At 39.9% G+C, this 17,737-nt stretch overlaps 1 protein-coding gene across 2 annotated transcripts in view; it reads right to left on the reverse strand.

The window, feature by feature from the left end:
- Positions 1–1,026: 1,026 nt before the first annotated feature.
- Positions 1,027–17,737, reverse strand: part of sptlc1 (serine palmitoyltransferase, long chain base subunit 1) — a 44,940-nt gene continuing 28,229 nt past the window's right edge. For both annotated transcript variants that reach the window (XM_008423818.3, XM_081614024.1), the window contains exons 11-15: positions 8,322–8,418; positions 8,107–8,161; positions 4,961–5,078; positions 2,762–2,835; positions 1,027–1,636 (exon numbers count right to left, since the gene is read on the reverse strand). In XM_008423818.3, the coding sequence (XP_008422040.1) occupies positions 1,543–1,636; positions 2,762–2,835; positions 4,961–5,078; positions 8,107–8,161; positions 8,322–8,418 (438 nt within the window). In that variant the 3' untranslated portion in view covers positions 1,027–1,542. The remainder of the gene's footprint in view (positions 1,637–2,761; positions 2,836–4,960; positions 5,079–8,106; positions 8,162–8,321; positions 8,419–17,737) is intronic.

Consider the following 17,737-nt stretch of genomic DNA (forward strand, 5'->3'; position numbering starts at 1 on the left):
AACCTGATGACAAACAGTGGAAGGCGTGGGCCAACACACCTGGTCCAACACAGAGGAGATTGACAATCTGCCAACAGTCCCGACAGCTTCCGTTTTATGGGCGCTCAGATGTGGAGGCAGCGACCCCTGGTGGTTCCACCTGTTACAGTATCTTGGACTTCATTCTCATGCCTGGCCTCATAATGCCTCAACATTGAAAAGGTGGATCAAGTAGAAACTGACAAGAACCTTGAAATAACAAAATGAAAACAAATGTATTTTCCAATATAAGATCAAAATGGTCCCACACTGCGGAGACCTTTTGTTTGAGGCTGTACCGTAAAATATCAAGAATTCGTTTGGCAAAAGCTTTTGACAGATTCGCTTCCTTATAAACAGTTTGGCGCGTTAATGTCATTTCGAGACACGGGTTTTGGTCTATGGCCTTGACACTCGCTGTCACTTATCCTGCAGACGTTGAGTCACAAAACCAATGTCTGGGATCATGAGCGCCCCCTGCCACGAGGCAAGAAAACTGCCTGCCTCACCTCGAATCCGTTCTCAGCTGTTAATGATCACTCCTCAGCACACGAAACACGTTACACACACGGTGACAAAAACAATGTACATATAAGCTGAATTATGGAAAATCAGTTCATATTTTAAATGTTTTTTAACCATTTTATTGGCGACATACAGAGCATGCTCTCATAGAATAGCAGCCAGTGCAGTTAGCGAGAGGTTGCGCAATCCAAGGTGAGGCTCAGCTGCTGCTGCCTCACCAGCTGCTTCTGAGCATTTGACTGGGAAATTGCGAAAATTCAGCCATTTTGAAGAAAAATAATAATAATCAAAGTTGGTCAAGCTAAATGAAAAGTAAATACTTAATAGTACAAACCACAGGGTGAATATAGCAATATAAATTATCATATATTATTTTTCCATGATGACAGGTGAGGCTCTGCCTCCCCTTCCTCCCCTGATCGCACATCACTGATTACGTATGTGTGTGCGTGTGTGAAAAAGGCAAGATAAGTCAAGAGATAATACATTTTACATTATATATTTTTAATAAAAATCACAGATGCAGTAACCTCTCACAAAATACATGTATCAAAAGTGAAGATCAGAGTACGTGATTCCAAAGGAACAATCATGTATTTCTAGATAATCTTAGTGGCATACAAACTCAGTCAGATCACATGTTTATGTTCCAGTCGCCTGCTGACAGGTTAAAAAAAAGCACAAGGTGTCCTTCTGGTTATAAGATAAAAAAGTACATCACCCATTTGTGATAAGGATTGGACAGACTGAAACAATTTTGTTTTAAATGCTGGGGCCCCTCATTTTCTTAAAGCAAAAAGGCCAGAAAAGTTCCATGTTGATATTCAGGACAATAGACGAATGTTATTAATCTCTTGTGATGACATGGTTTTAAGACATGAAGTAACAATCACAGAGATCTTACTGTTACACTGAGTGTGGAGATTTGGAGCTTTCAGTGTTTCTCAGTGTTCTCCCAGATCTGCTTCCCAGTAAGTGAAAGCCATTAAGGTTTTGCTGCTATTTGAGGAGAACTGAGGCTGCTTCTCTGATACAGGACACAGTCTTCTGAATGTCGTCATCCTTCTGTTTGACGGTGACCACTACCCTGATGCTGGAGATAAACAAGACAAGGTGATGGGTTATGTTAACACCTTTCACTTCACACAATTATAAACATTTTCTGAAGAGCTGATGGTAAATTAACTTGTAAAACACTTTCCCAAACCATCTTGACTACCACAATTTTGATGTGGAAGAGCCTTCTCTTGGTAAAGGAGCACCTCACCTCATTTTCAAGCATAATGCCAGCTATCCTATGGAAGAAGCTCATTTCAGCCATGAGCTGGACATTTCAGTCATTCTCCCCAAGCCCTTTCACCTTTACAACTGTACCCCGAGGTCTTGATCAGGGTGAGGGTCAGATGGCAACATCCATCTCACATTTGGAACAATGTGAATTATTCTAAAATCATGCACACACCTTTTGCTTTGGAGCTGGGATAGGGTTTAAAAGTATCTCTAGCACTCCTGGACATGGTCATAAGCTTTCTCCAGATGCAAAAAACACACCTAGACCAGAGGACTGAAATCCTATGACCGTCTCAGGAGATTCACCAGGGAAAGATCTGATCCACTGTTTCATAGGTAAATGAAGGTTACAGTTCAACTATAGCAAGAGTCATTTAAATCACCCAGTTGCTAAAAGGTCTTAACTAGCTACGAAGTGCACCTCTGCCATCTCTATTTTTGTTCAAAAGTTCCTTATGTATAGTTATGGCTGACTAGCTGAAGCCTAAAGAGTACTGCTGATTTGAATGCTTATGATAAAGTGTATGATAAAAATTAAATGTCTGAGTAATCATGATTCTCCACCTCAACATGTGTCACGAGTTTCCCTCGTCTCCAAAACCAGCATACGGTCAAAGTTTGCATAAGGAACTGCACATTCTCCCATCAAGTTTTTTTTTATAGATCACAACCATTGTATAGAAGATGATGCAAGCTTCAGGCCCTGTTCCATATATATGGCATTTTTATAAACAACCATGAATCTTATTCCAACATGCCCAGCAGAGTGCCACGACACATAAACTGACCCCTACGTGCGAGCCAGCTGCCTCCCTTGGCCTAGCATATGAAACTGGGGGGTTCGGTACCTCAAAAAAGGTTAAGAACCACTGACCTAGACACAACATACAATTTTGAGCTACACTAAATACTATAATAGTTTCCTTACCTGGGAGGGGTAAGGAATCGCTCTTCTTTTTCCAGATAATGAGCAAGAGTCAAAGCAACCTTTCGTTCCAAACACTAAAAGAGAGAACAATGAAACTCGGTGACAAACTACACCATTTGCATGCAAACATTAATTGATTAATTGGTTGTTTCAGTGTTAAATAATGTGGCTAAAAATATCCACCACAAACACAGAATTCAAAGCAAAAATGAAGCTTGCAAAGTTGACGTGTTCAAATTTTTTACTTTTATTGCTTTTTTTTTTTTTTTTGCTTATGTAAGCATCAGGGTTCAGGTGGAAACTGCAATGCATTTTTAAGCAGCTGCTGGGATTAAATCATAAAAACCAAAGAGGTAACAGGCCCTCATGGCACCTGTTTTCAATGCTATATGGCCATTATTTAGTCCACATGACCCCAAAGCTCTTCACACATTCAGTCAATCACCCATTCATACCCAGATGGTGGAAAGCTACTATATAGCTAGGGAATACGGAGAAGCTAGGTTGCCATTTAACCACACTACTGGACGCTCTGCACACCACCACCAGACAAGGCAGGTGAAGTGTCTTGCCAGGGCCGTGCAGAGACCTTTGGAGGGGCTCAAAGTTAAAAAGGGGCACATTGAACAAGATCTTAAAACACCGTACAACAACATAGCAACAACCCATATTAATCAAGACTCTAATATTTAATCGGATCATACTATATCATTGTCATCATGTAGTCTATATTTTCCCCAACAGGTATAATGTTGCTGTTTCTGCTACTGACAGTGCTGGAGGTCTGTGCTGATCCGAGACTAACTTTTAAACAGACCATCGGAGAGAAGGTGAATGTTATGAAGTATGTTATTAAATAAGCAAATTTGCTGCTATTTTAATAAATAAGCTTTCTGCTTCTGCTTAACCTCTACAACAACTTGGCTGCAGAGTGCTTTAAAGATAAAAACAAACTCAGAGGGGTTAACTCTACGTAATTTTTCAATGTAAGCTCCTCTGAGATTTAGAATTGGAAGACTGGGATATCAAGGCAAAGAAAAGTCAGTAGCTACTGGTAGGGCCCTCCAGACATTCAGGGGCCGATAGAAAAGGTTGAATTGTAACACAAACCATAGATCTAAACCTGTAGCATTTATTTACAGAGAATGACAATGTTATTTAAAGCATTCAACAGAGAAAAAATAAAAGATTAAATAGTACATTTAAGATTTAATTAGGAAGTTTACTTTGTTATGGTGTGTTCACACCAAAAGTGTTTTCAGCGTTAGGGCATCTGGTTTACAATCCTAAATCATGATTCTGTCTAAGGCCCCATATTACCTCAGCCTGGTCCTACATGAAGAGCGAGTCGCTGCACTGCATCTCTGCTGGAATCCCCTGGTAGCCAGTCCGCCCATGCTTTTGGGACATTTTGATTTACTTGATTGTGGGACCGGGTTGAGCTTTATGCTGTGGTCCAAATTATTGGTACATTATTTTTGCTGATGTTTACGTGATATTGTGTGAACTCCAAATGCTCAAATGCTATGGGCCCAATCTTCCTTTAACAGTTGAGGTTCTGCAGTAACTTCTATTCACAGCCGCTCACCTCCAGCCCAGATCCCGTCAGCAACGGTGTGAACCGCCTAGTAGTCACTTTAACCTTTTCTTTAAGTTAAAGTGAAGCAGAGAGCGAACAGTGAGCAGGTGGTACCGGACTTTGAGGTGCGTCGTGGTACCGTTTCTTTAAATCAGGACTTCTGTGAAGACTGACATTCCTTATATTTGTCGTTGGGAGCGACTCAGGCTGTTAGTCCAGCACTGGGGCAGCCTGATAAAGATAATGTCAGAAGTTTTCTTTGCAGCTGAAGCATTTCTGTGTTTAGAGATGAGGAGGCTTTTTCCGCTATTGAGACGACAATTACGAAAAATAAACAGAAACAGCTTTTCTAACTTCTACATCAGACCTACGTTTTTTTCCACAAACAAGTGTTGCAAACATGTGTCTTGCCAAGGACAACAACTGAGACAGACAAAGCGGGTCTTGAACTTAAGAGTTCAACTCGAAACCAACTCCTACCTCTTGAGCCACCTTCACCCCTTAATGTGTTTCAATTCAATATTAGTGACAATCATTTCTGTAATATTGCTACTTACTGTGTGTGTCCCAAATATGATCCAGTGTACCACAAATGATTATAGCTAAAACACAAGACTTACATAATCTACAATGGAGCGGAGCAGCTGCATGTCAGAGCTTCTGGAGCCGGAACTTTTTTCTAGTTGTAGATGAAGAGCTGGGGCAAATGGTTCTCCTACCAACTTCAGACCTGGAATTCTGTTAAACATTAACCAAAAAGAGCATTAAATACAATAGATGAACTGTAGAAACTAGAGTTAAGGCAGATTACAGTTTTCAGTCTCTGTTTTTACCATGTCTACCTCTCTGGGAGACAAGCAGATAGGCCTGTCACAATAACAAATTTTGCTGAACAATTGTCTAAAAAATTATTGCGATTAACAATAATATTTTCAAGAGCTTTTGACGCTGATTTAATGGAAATGACATAATAATGCATGCAATTTCCTGCCATAGATAGATACACTTTATTTTTAAAAGAACACATAACACTGGAACTGATTAACTAAATAAACAAAACAACCAAAAGCAAAAATAAAATTGATTTTCAGTTTGCATTAACAAAAAAAGGTACTTGAATAAAAACTAAGCAACATAAAGCCAAAGTGAAAATAAATACTGCATTCAACCAAAATAGTGCAGAATATGAAGTCTGTGTACTATATTGCCCTTCAGTAATCACAAGATTTAAATAGAGAAGATGGGCACATCCGACTACCTAATGCAGTAGTTCACACTACACGATTTTTTGCCCCTATTTTCCCCTTACGATAATCTTAGGTCGTTGGCCGATCTAAGATTGTCGCTGGTGGTTTCGTAACCGATCATCCTGCAGTGTGTGGTGGGTTACCGTAGATCGTTGTGGCCGCACCGATCTAAATCAGGAGGTTTTCCCGACTGGGAGCTTAACGCAGCCTGTTGAATGTGACAGGTAGCCAATCAGAAAGTGCGGATTCTCCTCTGTGCTTTCTGAGGGAAAATTACGGAGGGGAATCCCACACAGCTAACATGGCGCAACCCGAAGTCCAGCGGACATCGGAGATGATATGTGAAAACAACATCAATATTTGTTCAACATTTCGTGCAAAGAATATAGAAATGACAAGAGGAGGAACTGGAGCCAAATTGCTACCGCAGTTGATAAACCCGGTAACTTCTCAGCTGTTCTTCGTTAACGTGACATAAATAGGTTATAATGATTTTCATTCAGTCACGACTTTACGCTGACTCTAGCCACACGCATCACAGGTAGATTCTAGTAAAGCATTGATTAATGCCTGATTTTAAAATTAGTTGACTGGACTTGTAGCCATTATTTTGTGCCCTTGTGGCTGGACACCACACGGCACGATGAACCCGATCGAACCGTCATACCTAGGATTTCTGTCGGCTAAGGTGTGGTCTCTGAGGTTTTGAAAATGGGCTGCCAACTCGTGTAGTGTGCGCTGGGCATTACACTAAGGAAATGAGGAAGGGAGGGTCAGTGGAGAGCACCGGAGTTGAGCCGTTTTCATTGAGTGTCATTCAACAGAAAGAAAAAAAGGCAGCAAGAGACAATAAGCCGATAATTAAAATGAGGTCGATAGGTTTAATTTATCGTGCGATTAATTGATTTATCGTTTATCGTGACAGGCCTAGTTGGACACCACACGGCACGACGAACCCGATCGAACCGTTATACCTAGGATTTCTGTCGGCTAATGTGTGGTCTCTTATGTTTTGAAAATGGGCCGACAATCAGCCGACAACTCGTGTAGTGTGCGCTGGACATTACACTAAGAAAATGAGGAAGGGGGGGTCAATGGAGATCACCGGAGCCGAGTCTTTTTTCATTCAGTGTCGGCAACATAAAGAAAAAAAGGCAGGAAGAGACGATAAAGCCGATAATTAAAATGAGGTCGATAGGTTTAATTTATTGTGCGATTAATTGATTTATCATTTATCGCGACAGGCCTAGAAGCAGAAGAATAACCCCATAGCTTAATGCATTTTACAATTTTTAACATTACACTAAAACTACTGCATAGGAAAGTAACAGCAATAAACTTGTGTTTTACTGTCAAATGACATTATTACATAATGAGGTTTTTATTAAGGAAATCTCATTGATAAGCCACCTATTATTGTCTGCTTTCCATTTAAAAGGATGTAATTGCCTTAGAGGCATGCTGAAATATAACATGTGGAGAATGTGGTATAACCTTTGCGTGTTCTATAACCAAAATTGAACATTACTCCTGCTTAATTCCTATTGTAGTTATTTGCAAAAGGAGTATTTTTGTTTCTAAATTTAATATTGAGTTTAGCTACTAGCACAACTATGTGTGGGAATTTTTATATAAATATCTTAAACCTGAGTGAAGTTGACCCCCCTTCTTCAAATCAGACAAAATTGGTGTCAAACGTTTATGCAGCAAAAATTTTAATTTGTGCTGCTATCATTTTAAAGATATAAAAAAATTGTCTAGAGATCAAAGGTCAATGAACATGAGTTATTTTATAAACAGTTTGTGCTAGTTTATACTAGTTTGTGCACCGATTTGAAGTTGTGAAAATAAGTGTTGATGATGACTGTCGATTGAAATTGAGATGGAAACAGCAGATAGTTAGCACATGTTTTGCTCTTGTCCTACTTTTTGTATTTCAACAGTACAGTTTTTCTAATAATGCCCCTCTGGGGATCAGAAACTAAAATACAGGTCACTGAGTGTGTTTTGGGAGGTATTGTACCAGTTCATTCTAATTAAGACCTAGTTCCAAGTCAATTACATCAACATTAAAATTAAATTATTATTCATTATTATTGAATAATAATATAAACATATTATTCAAATTATTCATGTTCACAGGTTAGCACTTGAGAATTTCAAATGAAATTCACAGATCCAGCATGAACTGATGTTCATTGACCTTTGATGACCTCTAGAAAAATTTTTCTTAATATCTTTAGAATAATAGCAGCACAACAAAATATTTTGCTGCACAAACCAGCAGAGATGTAGCTGAGTTGATTGACATCTATTTTGTTTGATTTTATGAAGGGGGGCTGGTTGACCTTTGATAATCTTTAAAATGATAGCAGCACAAATTAAAATTGTTGCAGCACAAACGTTTGACACCAGTTTTGTCTGATTTGAAGTTTTGAGTTAAAGGTACTTCTTTAAAAATTGGTGCCACTCAAAAACAAAACAAGGAAAAAAAACTATTATAGAATACAGAAACTTACCCTTGTAGAGCTTTATAAACATGTTTGCATTTTTCTCTTAGTACAATGAAAATACCTACAAAACAAGACAAAGAAGAAAATCTTAAAACATAACATCTGAATTTTTTTTTAATTAACAGGAGGCACTTTATTGGAATCATTTGTCTCATGAACCTCTATACCTGGGACCAATAAATGGTGCACTGAGAGAAAAGTAGCTAAATGAAATCTTCTACCTGGATCCTCCTCCATGATGTTCAGAGCCTCGATGGCAGCTGCAGCCAGCATTGGAGGCAGGGAGGCAGAAAAACAATAGCCCTGTCCCGACAGACGCTAAACGAAAAAACAAAATCAAGGTAGAAAACTAAATATGAGGTGGTAACACCAACACTCCAAGACTGCCTACAGAGAATGTTTGCTTGCTTGTGAATTATTTTCTGCTATCTCTCAAAGCAAAAAAGCACCACTGCCTGGCAATGTTCCAGCCAAAATAATGAAAGTGTTATATTGGGCAGTGGGAGTTAATCCGTGCAGAGAGAAGTTTTGCAAGCAAGGAGAAAATCTGAGCCTATACACAAAGATTTGAGAGAGCACAGCAAAAACTTGAAAGAGGGCAGAAATTTCGCCTCCAACCATTACATGTTGAGAACAAAGAAATGAAATCCTGTTCGCAAACTAAAAATGTGTGCTCTCAATTTATGGCAGTCAAATTCCCCAAAAATGTACACATGCACAGAAAGCAACAAAACAAGGAGCCAACTACAAAAATGAAAGATGGACTCAACTGGCTCAATCTTTGTTGAAGGCAAACATTTGTACTCATTTGGGTTTTATGGAACTCCTGGGAAGACCAAGTACGACATGAGCTTCACCAGGTGCACAATTTCCAAAATGAAGATTGAGCACTTCTAAAACAATACAAATGTAGTGTAAATTTCGTTAAGGATGATGGTAACTAAATTATTTTGTTGACAACCCTTTTTATAATGACGATAAGACAATGACGAAAATTACATGGCTCCTTGATATGACGAGTTGTGTATGAATTTTTGTTGATGAAATGGAAAACTAGACAAAATGTTAATGTCAGAAATCCAAAATGTATAACATTTCTGCCTATTGTGTCTGTCAAAAACTAAAACGTATCAGTAATGTTGCTCCATCTTGTTTCATCCCACCCACCACATGAATGACTTTAATGAACTACAGTGGACGCAGCACATTATCCGAAGGGGCTTGATGGATGCAACCCCAGAAGGATTCATGGACTTACTCTGAGTAGGCCATAACTCTTTGGAAAGAACAACAGAATTGTTGAAGGAGACAGTTGTATATGTAGATTTAACCTGGTGGAAAATACACTAAGAATCTTAAAAAGCACCTGACGGCCCATCCAGCAAATTTTCTCCATGTAAGTTACTACTGATATGCATACAATGTTGGCCCAAATATCGACTTGTAATGAATTTATTGTAAGCTATGAGATTTCACATAACTCCTGACGCACACAGTCGCTAACTGCTGTCTAAAGTTTGCTTGGTTGCCAGCATCAAGCGCAACCAAGAACTTGATGCTTGATATTGTAACAGCACACACAGTTACACTAAACATGTAACAGTGTGTACTGTCATGTTACATACAGTTACATGTAGAGGTGTGCCGATCGATTGACCACCGATCATAATTGGGCGATTTCAGTGAAAAAGTGTATCAGTGAAAGCCGTTCACGGTCTCTTGTTGCCGATCACTTGTACCTCGCAGCCTGCGTGTGTAGCCGTCTCCGCTTTCCTTCACACTGCGCAAGCGCGCAGCAGTAAATCCTATGCAATGTGGTGTGGAACTTGAACGCTGAGTGAACGGGGAAGTTTGCGTGTTGCAGTGAAAATTTACCTCGAGGGTGAAGCACGTCAAAATGCAGCAACACCACGAATCTAATGTGACATTTAAAAAAGAAGCACTTGACGGAGTTTGGCTACATCGTGGCTCAATGCAGAAAAACAAAACATCTGGAGCGGCCAGTAAAGCAGCGCACAACAACCAACACTCACCCAGATTAGCATCACGGTCGGAAAGCTAAACAAATAACCTGAAAAATAATTGAAGTTTTCAAGCTAGCAGTGTAAGATGCTGGTTCTGCTCTTGTTGCTGAATCGCTGCTACGTGCTACTGGTAGTAATATTTCACAGACGTAGCGCCGTTTCTGCTGCACCTCCAGTGAACACTCACACCGAACCTCTGTTTAAAGATTTTACATATGTAATCAAACTTTTGAGTCACGTGACGCGCTCGACATGATGGCTGCCTAGGAGCGTCCCGCACCACCCCTCATAAAGCATTTTGCATTTAAATCGGGCAGGGAGCCGAGGAATCAGCATCAGGTATTAAATGTTATCTCTAAACTAGTGGTAAGATGTCTAAGTCGACTAGAAACTCAATCAAACCCAGCGCAGCTGGAGGAGAACCAAATGTGGCGAGGTTGCTACTGCTAGCCCTGCTAACCTAGCTCAGGATTAGGCTAACCGGGCCTCGTCCTCTGATACTACGTCTGCAGAGGTTTCTGGCGAGGTGGCAAAGGAACTTGCTAAGCTTTTCGCTCTTATTATGGAAATGTCCTAAAGCCATGACAAGAAACTTGAAGAAATACGAAACACAACTACTGCAACGAAGAGGAGACTTGCTGACATCGTTGGCCGGATTGCCGAAATGGAGGACCGTCCGTGCTTCCTTGAAGATGCACGCGAGAAGCAAGAGGCAAACCCCCTGGCTTCCAGCACTGAAGTGGACATACTGAGGCAAAAGCTCGATGACATGGAAAACAGAGAGCGCAGGAATAATATGCGCTTTCTGTGTTTTACTGAATCCTGCGAAGGAAGCGACATGGTGGCATTTCTGATAGCAACTCTACCGACGCTTCTGAACATTAACTTTCCCAAGGGACTTGAAATTGAGAGGGCACATAGGCTAGGTCCATTGTCTCTCCTGGTCAAGGTAACCAGCCCTCCCGTCCGAGACCCATCATTGCGCGATTCGAGAGATTTCAAGACCGAGGACGCATCGCCAAAGCCGCTCGCGAGATGGGAGACTTGATCTGGAGAGAACGCCAGATTATGGTGTTTCCAGACTATTCCAAGCTTCCCAGCGATAAATGCATAAAGTTTGATGAATGCAAGAAACTACTCCATGAGAAACGCGTCCGCTTCTTCCTAAACTACCCAGCTGTGATAACTTCACGGGGGCGTGAGCGCTTTGAGGACCATAAGAAGGCACTGGCTTACATTCATTCTATGGAATGACCAGGCGCCGATATGGATTGTGGAAGCCCACTGGGTAAGGCATTGAGGGCAGAAATGATACTTTGGATCTTTATGGATACGCTAACGCAGGAACTGATCTTCTTATTTACTCTCTGGACACCTCTTCCGTTCGGACTAATTTGAACGTTACTGATGGGTGAGGCCACATAAAATTTTTTTTTAAATTTATATCTGTCTGCTGGGTTTTAAGGCTGGAAAGGATCACTATAAGTTTTGTGCATTTCATTCAAATTTACACCTGTTTTTGCACCTTACTCTTTAACTGGTCTTGTTAAAGGTACTGTATGGGGCCGTTTGTCTCCCTGTTATAATTTTATGGGTGCAGTAATCCTGCCTAGCCCCGTGTTTTTTGTTTTTTTTGGGGGGGAAGGGGGGAGTTCTGTCACCCGCGCTTCTTCGACGGGTTGGGGAGTGGAGGGAGTTTTGGGGTGGTCTAGGTTAAGTGTGATCACGGACCAGAGTAAGGGTTGGTTGTATAAACATAGCTCAGTTAGATATATTTGGACTTTTCTTTTGTTGTGTGTGCGTGTGCGTGCGTGCGTGTGTGTGTGTGTGGATGGGTGTAGGGTCGTCCTACGTTGTTGAAATTTGTGAATGTTGTTGCCTTGTTCTTTTTTTCATGTTGTTTTTTTTCCTTTTTGTTTTGTCCAGCCCGCTGATACCTATAAAGTTACAGTATTGTCTGCTCCATATGCATTTTAAATATCTCATTCAGTAGTAATAATTTGAGTCTCATGAGCTGGAATGTCAAAGGTCTTAATAATGTCATAAAGAGAAGAAAGATATTGTCCTTTATTAGAGCTAAGAATTTTCTAATTGTTTTTATTGCCTTGCGGATGTTTGGCAGTTGTAAAATCCTTCCGGTAGGGATTATACTTTTTACTCTCCCCCACATCAATCTCTTTCAAGAATTGATTTTTTTCTGGTATCTAAGTCATTAATGACAGCGGTGGCCTCCACGAGCATTGGGAGCATAATATTGTCAGATCATAGCCCTATTTACCTTTTTATGTTTGCGATCAATACAACTATGAGAAGTCCTAGATGGAGGCTAAATTCTAGTCTCTTACTAGATGAGGCTTTCAAATACTCTTAGACCACAAATCAAATTGTACATCGATACGAATATTGCCTCGGCTCCCTTTGCTGGAGTGGCTTGGGAGGTGCTAAAGGCATATTTAAGATGTTATATCATCCAGCAGGCTTCATCTAAAAAGAAGGCAAACACTATTAAAATAGTTAATTTAGAAAGACAAATTGAGATTACAGAGTCTAGTTTTAAAAGGGATTCTTCTTTGGTAACCTTGAACAAACTTAAAAAGCTAAAGTACGAATATAATACTATTATGTCAGAAAAAGCTGAATTTAGCCTATTTCGTGCCAGGCAAAAATACTTTGAGGAGGGAGATAAGGCAGGTAGACTATTGGCTAGATACATTAAGCAAAGAGAGGCTATGAGTTCCATCTCAGCTATTAGGAATAGAACTGGTGAGCTTGTTTCGGATTGACATGAAATAAATGCAGTATTTAGTGATTACTACAAGAATCTCTATAGCTCAGAATCAACAGCCTCACAAGAAAATGTCAAGGAATTTCTTTCAGATTTAAATCTTCCAAGAGTAACAGCAGATCAACTTAAGGATCTAGACCAGGGCTGCCCAAACTTTTTGAGAGCAAGATCTACTTTTTCTCTCACCAGCCGCCTGAGATCTACCTCATGACACAAAGACATAAAAATAGCTAATTAAACTCTATTGACTTATTTTATATGCGAATAAACATCAGTTATAGCAGAAATAATAAAGTGACAGAAAACCTAATCCAGTTTCTTCCTCAGTGAGATTCTGACACTGGGAGCTGGTTACTGGTTTCTCAGTCAGAAGCTGGTTGCAAACCTGACGCCAGCAGGTGTCAGTCAGTCATGGTGGATCTGAAATTTGGTTTGATGACCTCGATATGAGAAACTACAGACTGATAGGAGGAACCAAAGAGCCCAGTAAGGGTAAAGGCAAATCTTCTGAAGTCGGGATATAATTAATTTAATTTCACATAATTATCGTGGTAGAATTTGTTAAAACTTAATTAGATATATTTGTCCTATTTGATGTTTGTTGTGACGTATAGTCACGAACGAACGAGGTAATTAGTCCAAGTTTGTCATTTATTGAAAGTTCAGAAACTACAGCAGGTGTAATGAGCCACAGCAAAGGTAAAGAAAGGTAAAACAATCCGAAAAGACGATCAGCTCAAAACCACTACTACCCTCTTTATCTCCCCTTCTCTCTCTCTCTCTTTTTTTTGTCGTTTAAGCACACCCGTTGCCGTGGCAACCACCTGCGCTTAAGCCGAGCAAAGATTATATTAAAAACACAACATTCAGTCCGTTACATATCAGGTTTCCAGGCTTGATATTTATTTCTCGATTATTAATAAGCCTCTCATGAACACAGCGGTGGTTAAGTAGCTGATTTAAACTCCTGCTCTGTTAGTCAGTCGGTCTTTGAGTCGCCTTTTTTTTCTTTATTTTTTTTGTTAATGGAACCGAAACGCACTGAATTGCGCAACACCTTGTTGAAACAATAATTACTGAGATTATTAATTTTAACATGTTTCGTTGACTTTTTATAATTATTCTTTTTTAATGAAGCTACAAACGTTTAGGATCTTAGTGAATATTTTTGATAAGCCTGCAGAAGAGGAAGTGCTGGTCTCAGCGTCCTGGCGGCGTTCAGTTTGTCACCTGCTGCCGAGATCGACTCAAAACCTTTTCGCGATCGACCGGTCGATCGGGATCGACGTATTGAGCACCCCTGATCTAGACTGCCCCATTACTATTGAAGAAATAGTGAAGGTGATTAAACATCTACCCTCAAGTAAGGCTCCAGGGTTAGTCGGCTTCACAGCTGAGTTTTATAAAACGTTTCCTCAAGAGCTATCCCCCTCTGCTTTTGAATACTTATTAATGCATCATTTAAGAGACAAAGGTTGCCTCCCACACTTTCAGAAGTGGTTATCACTCTCATCCTGAAAAAAGACAAGGAACCTTCAGAATGCAAAAATTATCGACCTATTAGCTTAACATCATATGATAGTAAAATATTATCAAAAATCCTAGCTAATCGTTTGGACCGAGTACTAACCTCATTAATTCATTCGGATCAAGTTGGATTTTTATGTTCTCGCACCTCAGCTGACAATATTAGAAGACTTATAGACATTATGTGGGCATTTCGGGAAAGTCCGACACCTGTGGTTGCTTTGTCGTTGGATGCAAAAAGGGCATTCGACAGAGTTGAGTGGCATTATCTGTTTCTAACTTTGGAAAGCTTTGGCTTTAGTGAAACCTTTATAGACTGGATTCGGCTTATATATGCTCGGCCAACGGCATCCGTCCTAACAAATGGGGTAATTGGTCAACCATTTGAACTTAAAAGAGGGACCAGACAGGGGGACCCCGTCTCCTCTACTCTTTGCATTAGCCTTAGAACCGTTAGCGGCTGCTATTCGGAAAGAGGTTAATTTTCCTGGTGTTACTGTAGGACATAGTTGTCATAAACTGATGTTGTATGCTGATGATATTCTTCCTTTTATGTCAGACCTGGTGAATTCCCTCCCCCCTTTGCTCTCCTTAATTAACGCATTCTCAAATATTTCTGGTTATAAGGTCAATTGGACAAAGTCGGAAGCCCTCCCACTTTCTGCGTTTTGCCCTAAAAATACATTTCCATCTAGCAGGTTTTCTTGGCCTAAGAGGGATATTAAGTACCTTGGAATAACTTTTACACCCCAACTGACTAATTTACTAAATTACCATTATGCCTTTTCTCTCAGACATTTGGCACATTGGTTTCTGCCCCCTGAGAGAGCCCGACCCTGGTTCTCTCTTGAGAGTGTGGTGTGTCTACCATTTACATTGACTACCTGCCTATCAATTAATCTCTCCCCTCAGAATCAGTCGCATCCTGTTCTCTCCCATATGAAGGGACTATGGAAAAAAATATCAGATTTTTAAATTTGACCCACATCTCAATAAATATGCTAGTATTTGACATAACCCCTAACTCTATATAGGCAACCCCCCCCCCTTTTTTTTTTTTGGAAGTCCTGGTTTCAAAAAGGAATATGTGAGATAGGCGATTTATATGAGAATGGCTCATTGAAGTACTTTGAAACATTGGTTGGGGAATTTAAGTTACTCAGACAAGATTTCTGTAGATATTTGCAATTAAGACACTTGCTGGTAAAAACTTTTGGTTCCCCCACTACTATTCCTGTAAGCTGCAACACACTGGCAGATATAAAGAAGACGTTTGGTCATGGGCATATATGACCAGTTTCATGCCCATGAAGCTTCAGTTTACTATAGAATGTTGTCGACAGCCTTGGATCCTAACATTATGTCTCTTAAGAGATATTGGGAAACAGATCTAAATCTTAGTCTCACAGAAGAGGAGTGGCTTTCAATTCTTAGGAATGGAAAGAAAAGTTTAAGGGAACTAAAAACAAGACTAGTGCAATTTAAGATTCTACATAGAGTTTACTGGACTCCATACAGACTATACAGGGTTGGCTTGTCAGAAACCTCAGTTTGTTGGAAGTGTCAAAAGGATAATGGCACACTGGTACATATGCTATGGGACTGTCCAGAAATCCAAGATTATTGGTCATCAGTTCACAAAGTCGTAGAAAAAACAGTTGGCCAGAAAATACCCTTCTGCAGCAGGCTTTATATTCTCTGGGATACATCATTATTGGCTCACCTGACTTCCTCTCTCTCGCAGTGGGTACTGACAGCTGTAATGCTGGGGAGGAAGCTGCTGGTGAGGGAATGGAGGGGTCCATCTATCCCTTCTCTCACTCATTGGTATAGGTCACTGGGGCAGCTTGCTGCCTTAGAGAGATTATCTTATAGACTGTTAAATAGGGTTGAGGAGTACAACAGGAAGTGGTCCCGCTACTTCTCATACATGGGTTAAATGGCATTTCCAGCTCAGACATAGACTAAAGGAATTTACGGTAATGCTGTAATTATCTGAATGTATCGGGGTTATAGGGCAGTATTATTTTATGTTATATTGTGTATGTCTAGGTTCAGTTGATGTTTATGCATCTTGTCTTTTTTCTCTATTTTCACTGTAATTTTCTTTTATTATTATTATTGTCGAGAAAAGTCGAGCTCATCCCACTTCCCCATGCTGGAGATTTTAGTTTAATAGTAATAATAAATAAAATTACCTTAAAATTAATGACATAGGTGACATCAAGACCCAACAGTAGAGTCAGACGGTAATAAAATGAATCTGGTTGTGTGTGTTGTTATTGTGTCCTGCAAACTATGCTTTAATTCTACTTTTTTCTATTTAATCATAAAAAATCAAAGTCAGGCAGAAAGAGAGTCATGAAACAGGAAAAGCTGGTTTCCTTAATAAAGGGGAAGTTTCTGTCTTGCATCAGGCTAAAAATAGTTCAGACCATTCCTTATTTTAAAGCATTAAAGGTTTTTAAAGAATAAAATCTAAACATTTTGAGAGATTGGATAAAACCCACAGTAAAATACTTAAAATAATGACTTATAATTATGCCAATAATTAATATCGGTTTAACCAGTGGTTGATGTTGGTTTGATTATAAGAATATTTACACTTACTCTTACACTTGTGGAAGTACTTAAAGGTGAAACAAGTAACTGTAATTTGGTATCAGATAATTACAATAATGGATTATTATTGGGTTCTTTTCAGAAATGTCTGTAATAACTCACCTTATGATTATAATAAGAGTAACTAATAAGTTATGGTTATTATAACATTATAAATGAATGTTAAATCAGAGAAACTAAAAGGTTATAAATGTGATTTTGACATTGAACTTGAAAAGGTGTAAAATGTTGTAACTGTAATTAAAGGTCACTGATGTTGTGTTGAAGGTAGATGGTAGGTGGAAGGACAGGGGAAAAGGGGAACTGATAGGATAGCGGAGAAGACTAAAGCCTTATTGCTAAACTTCAACTTGCCTAAGAAAAGGTTGGGCAGGAAACAGAGGTAGGAGGAACTGTTGAGCAACTTGGGGACATTAGAACAGAGATCCGGTCATAAGGTCTCCAGGGTGATGGAGATGAGATCATCTGTCCAAGCAGTCAGCCAATGAGACAGGCACAGCAACAAAGCCAGCCAATGCAAACGCACCAAAAGGTGGATAAACCCTTTATAAGGTGGGTGCAACAGAGGAATCTTTGGTTGGATCCTTCAGGCAGCTTCGAGCCAAGACGGAGATGGACAAAGAACTCTGCAGCTGAAGAAGAGCCGGGGCCACAGAACCGGAGACTGTTCTGCACATGG

This window comes from Poecilia reticulata, chromosome 12 (assembly GCF_904066995.2).
Source record: "Poecilia reticulata chromosome 12, P_reticulata-male-v2, whole genome shotgun sequence".
In the NCBI taxonomy this organism is placed as follows: Eukaryota; Metazoa; Chordata; class Actinopteri; order Cyprinodontiformes; family Poeciliidae; genus Poecilia; species Poecilia reticulata.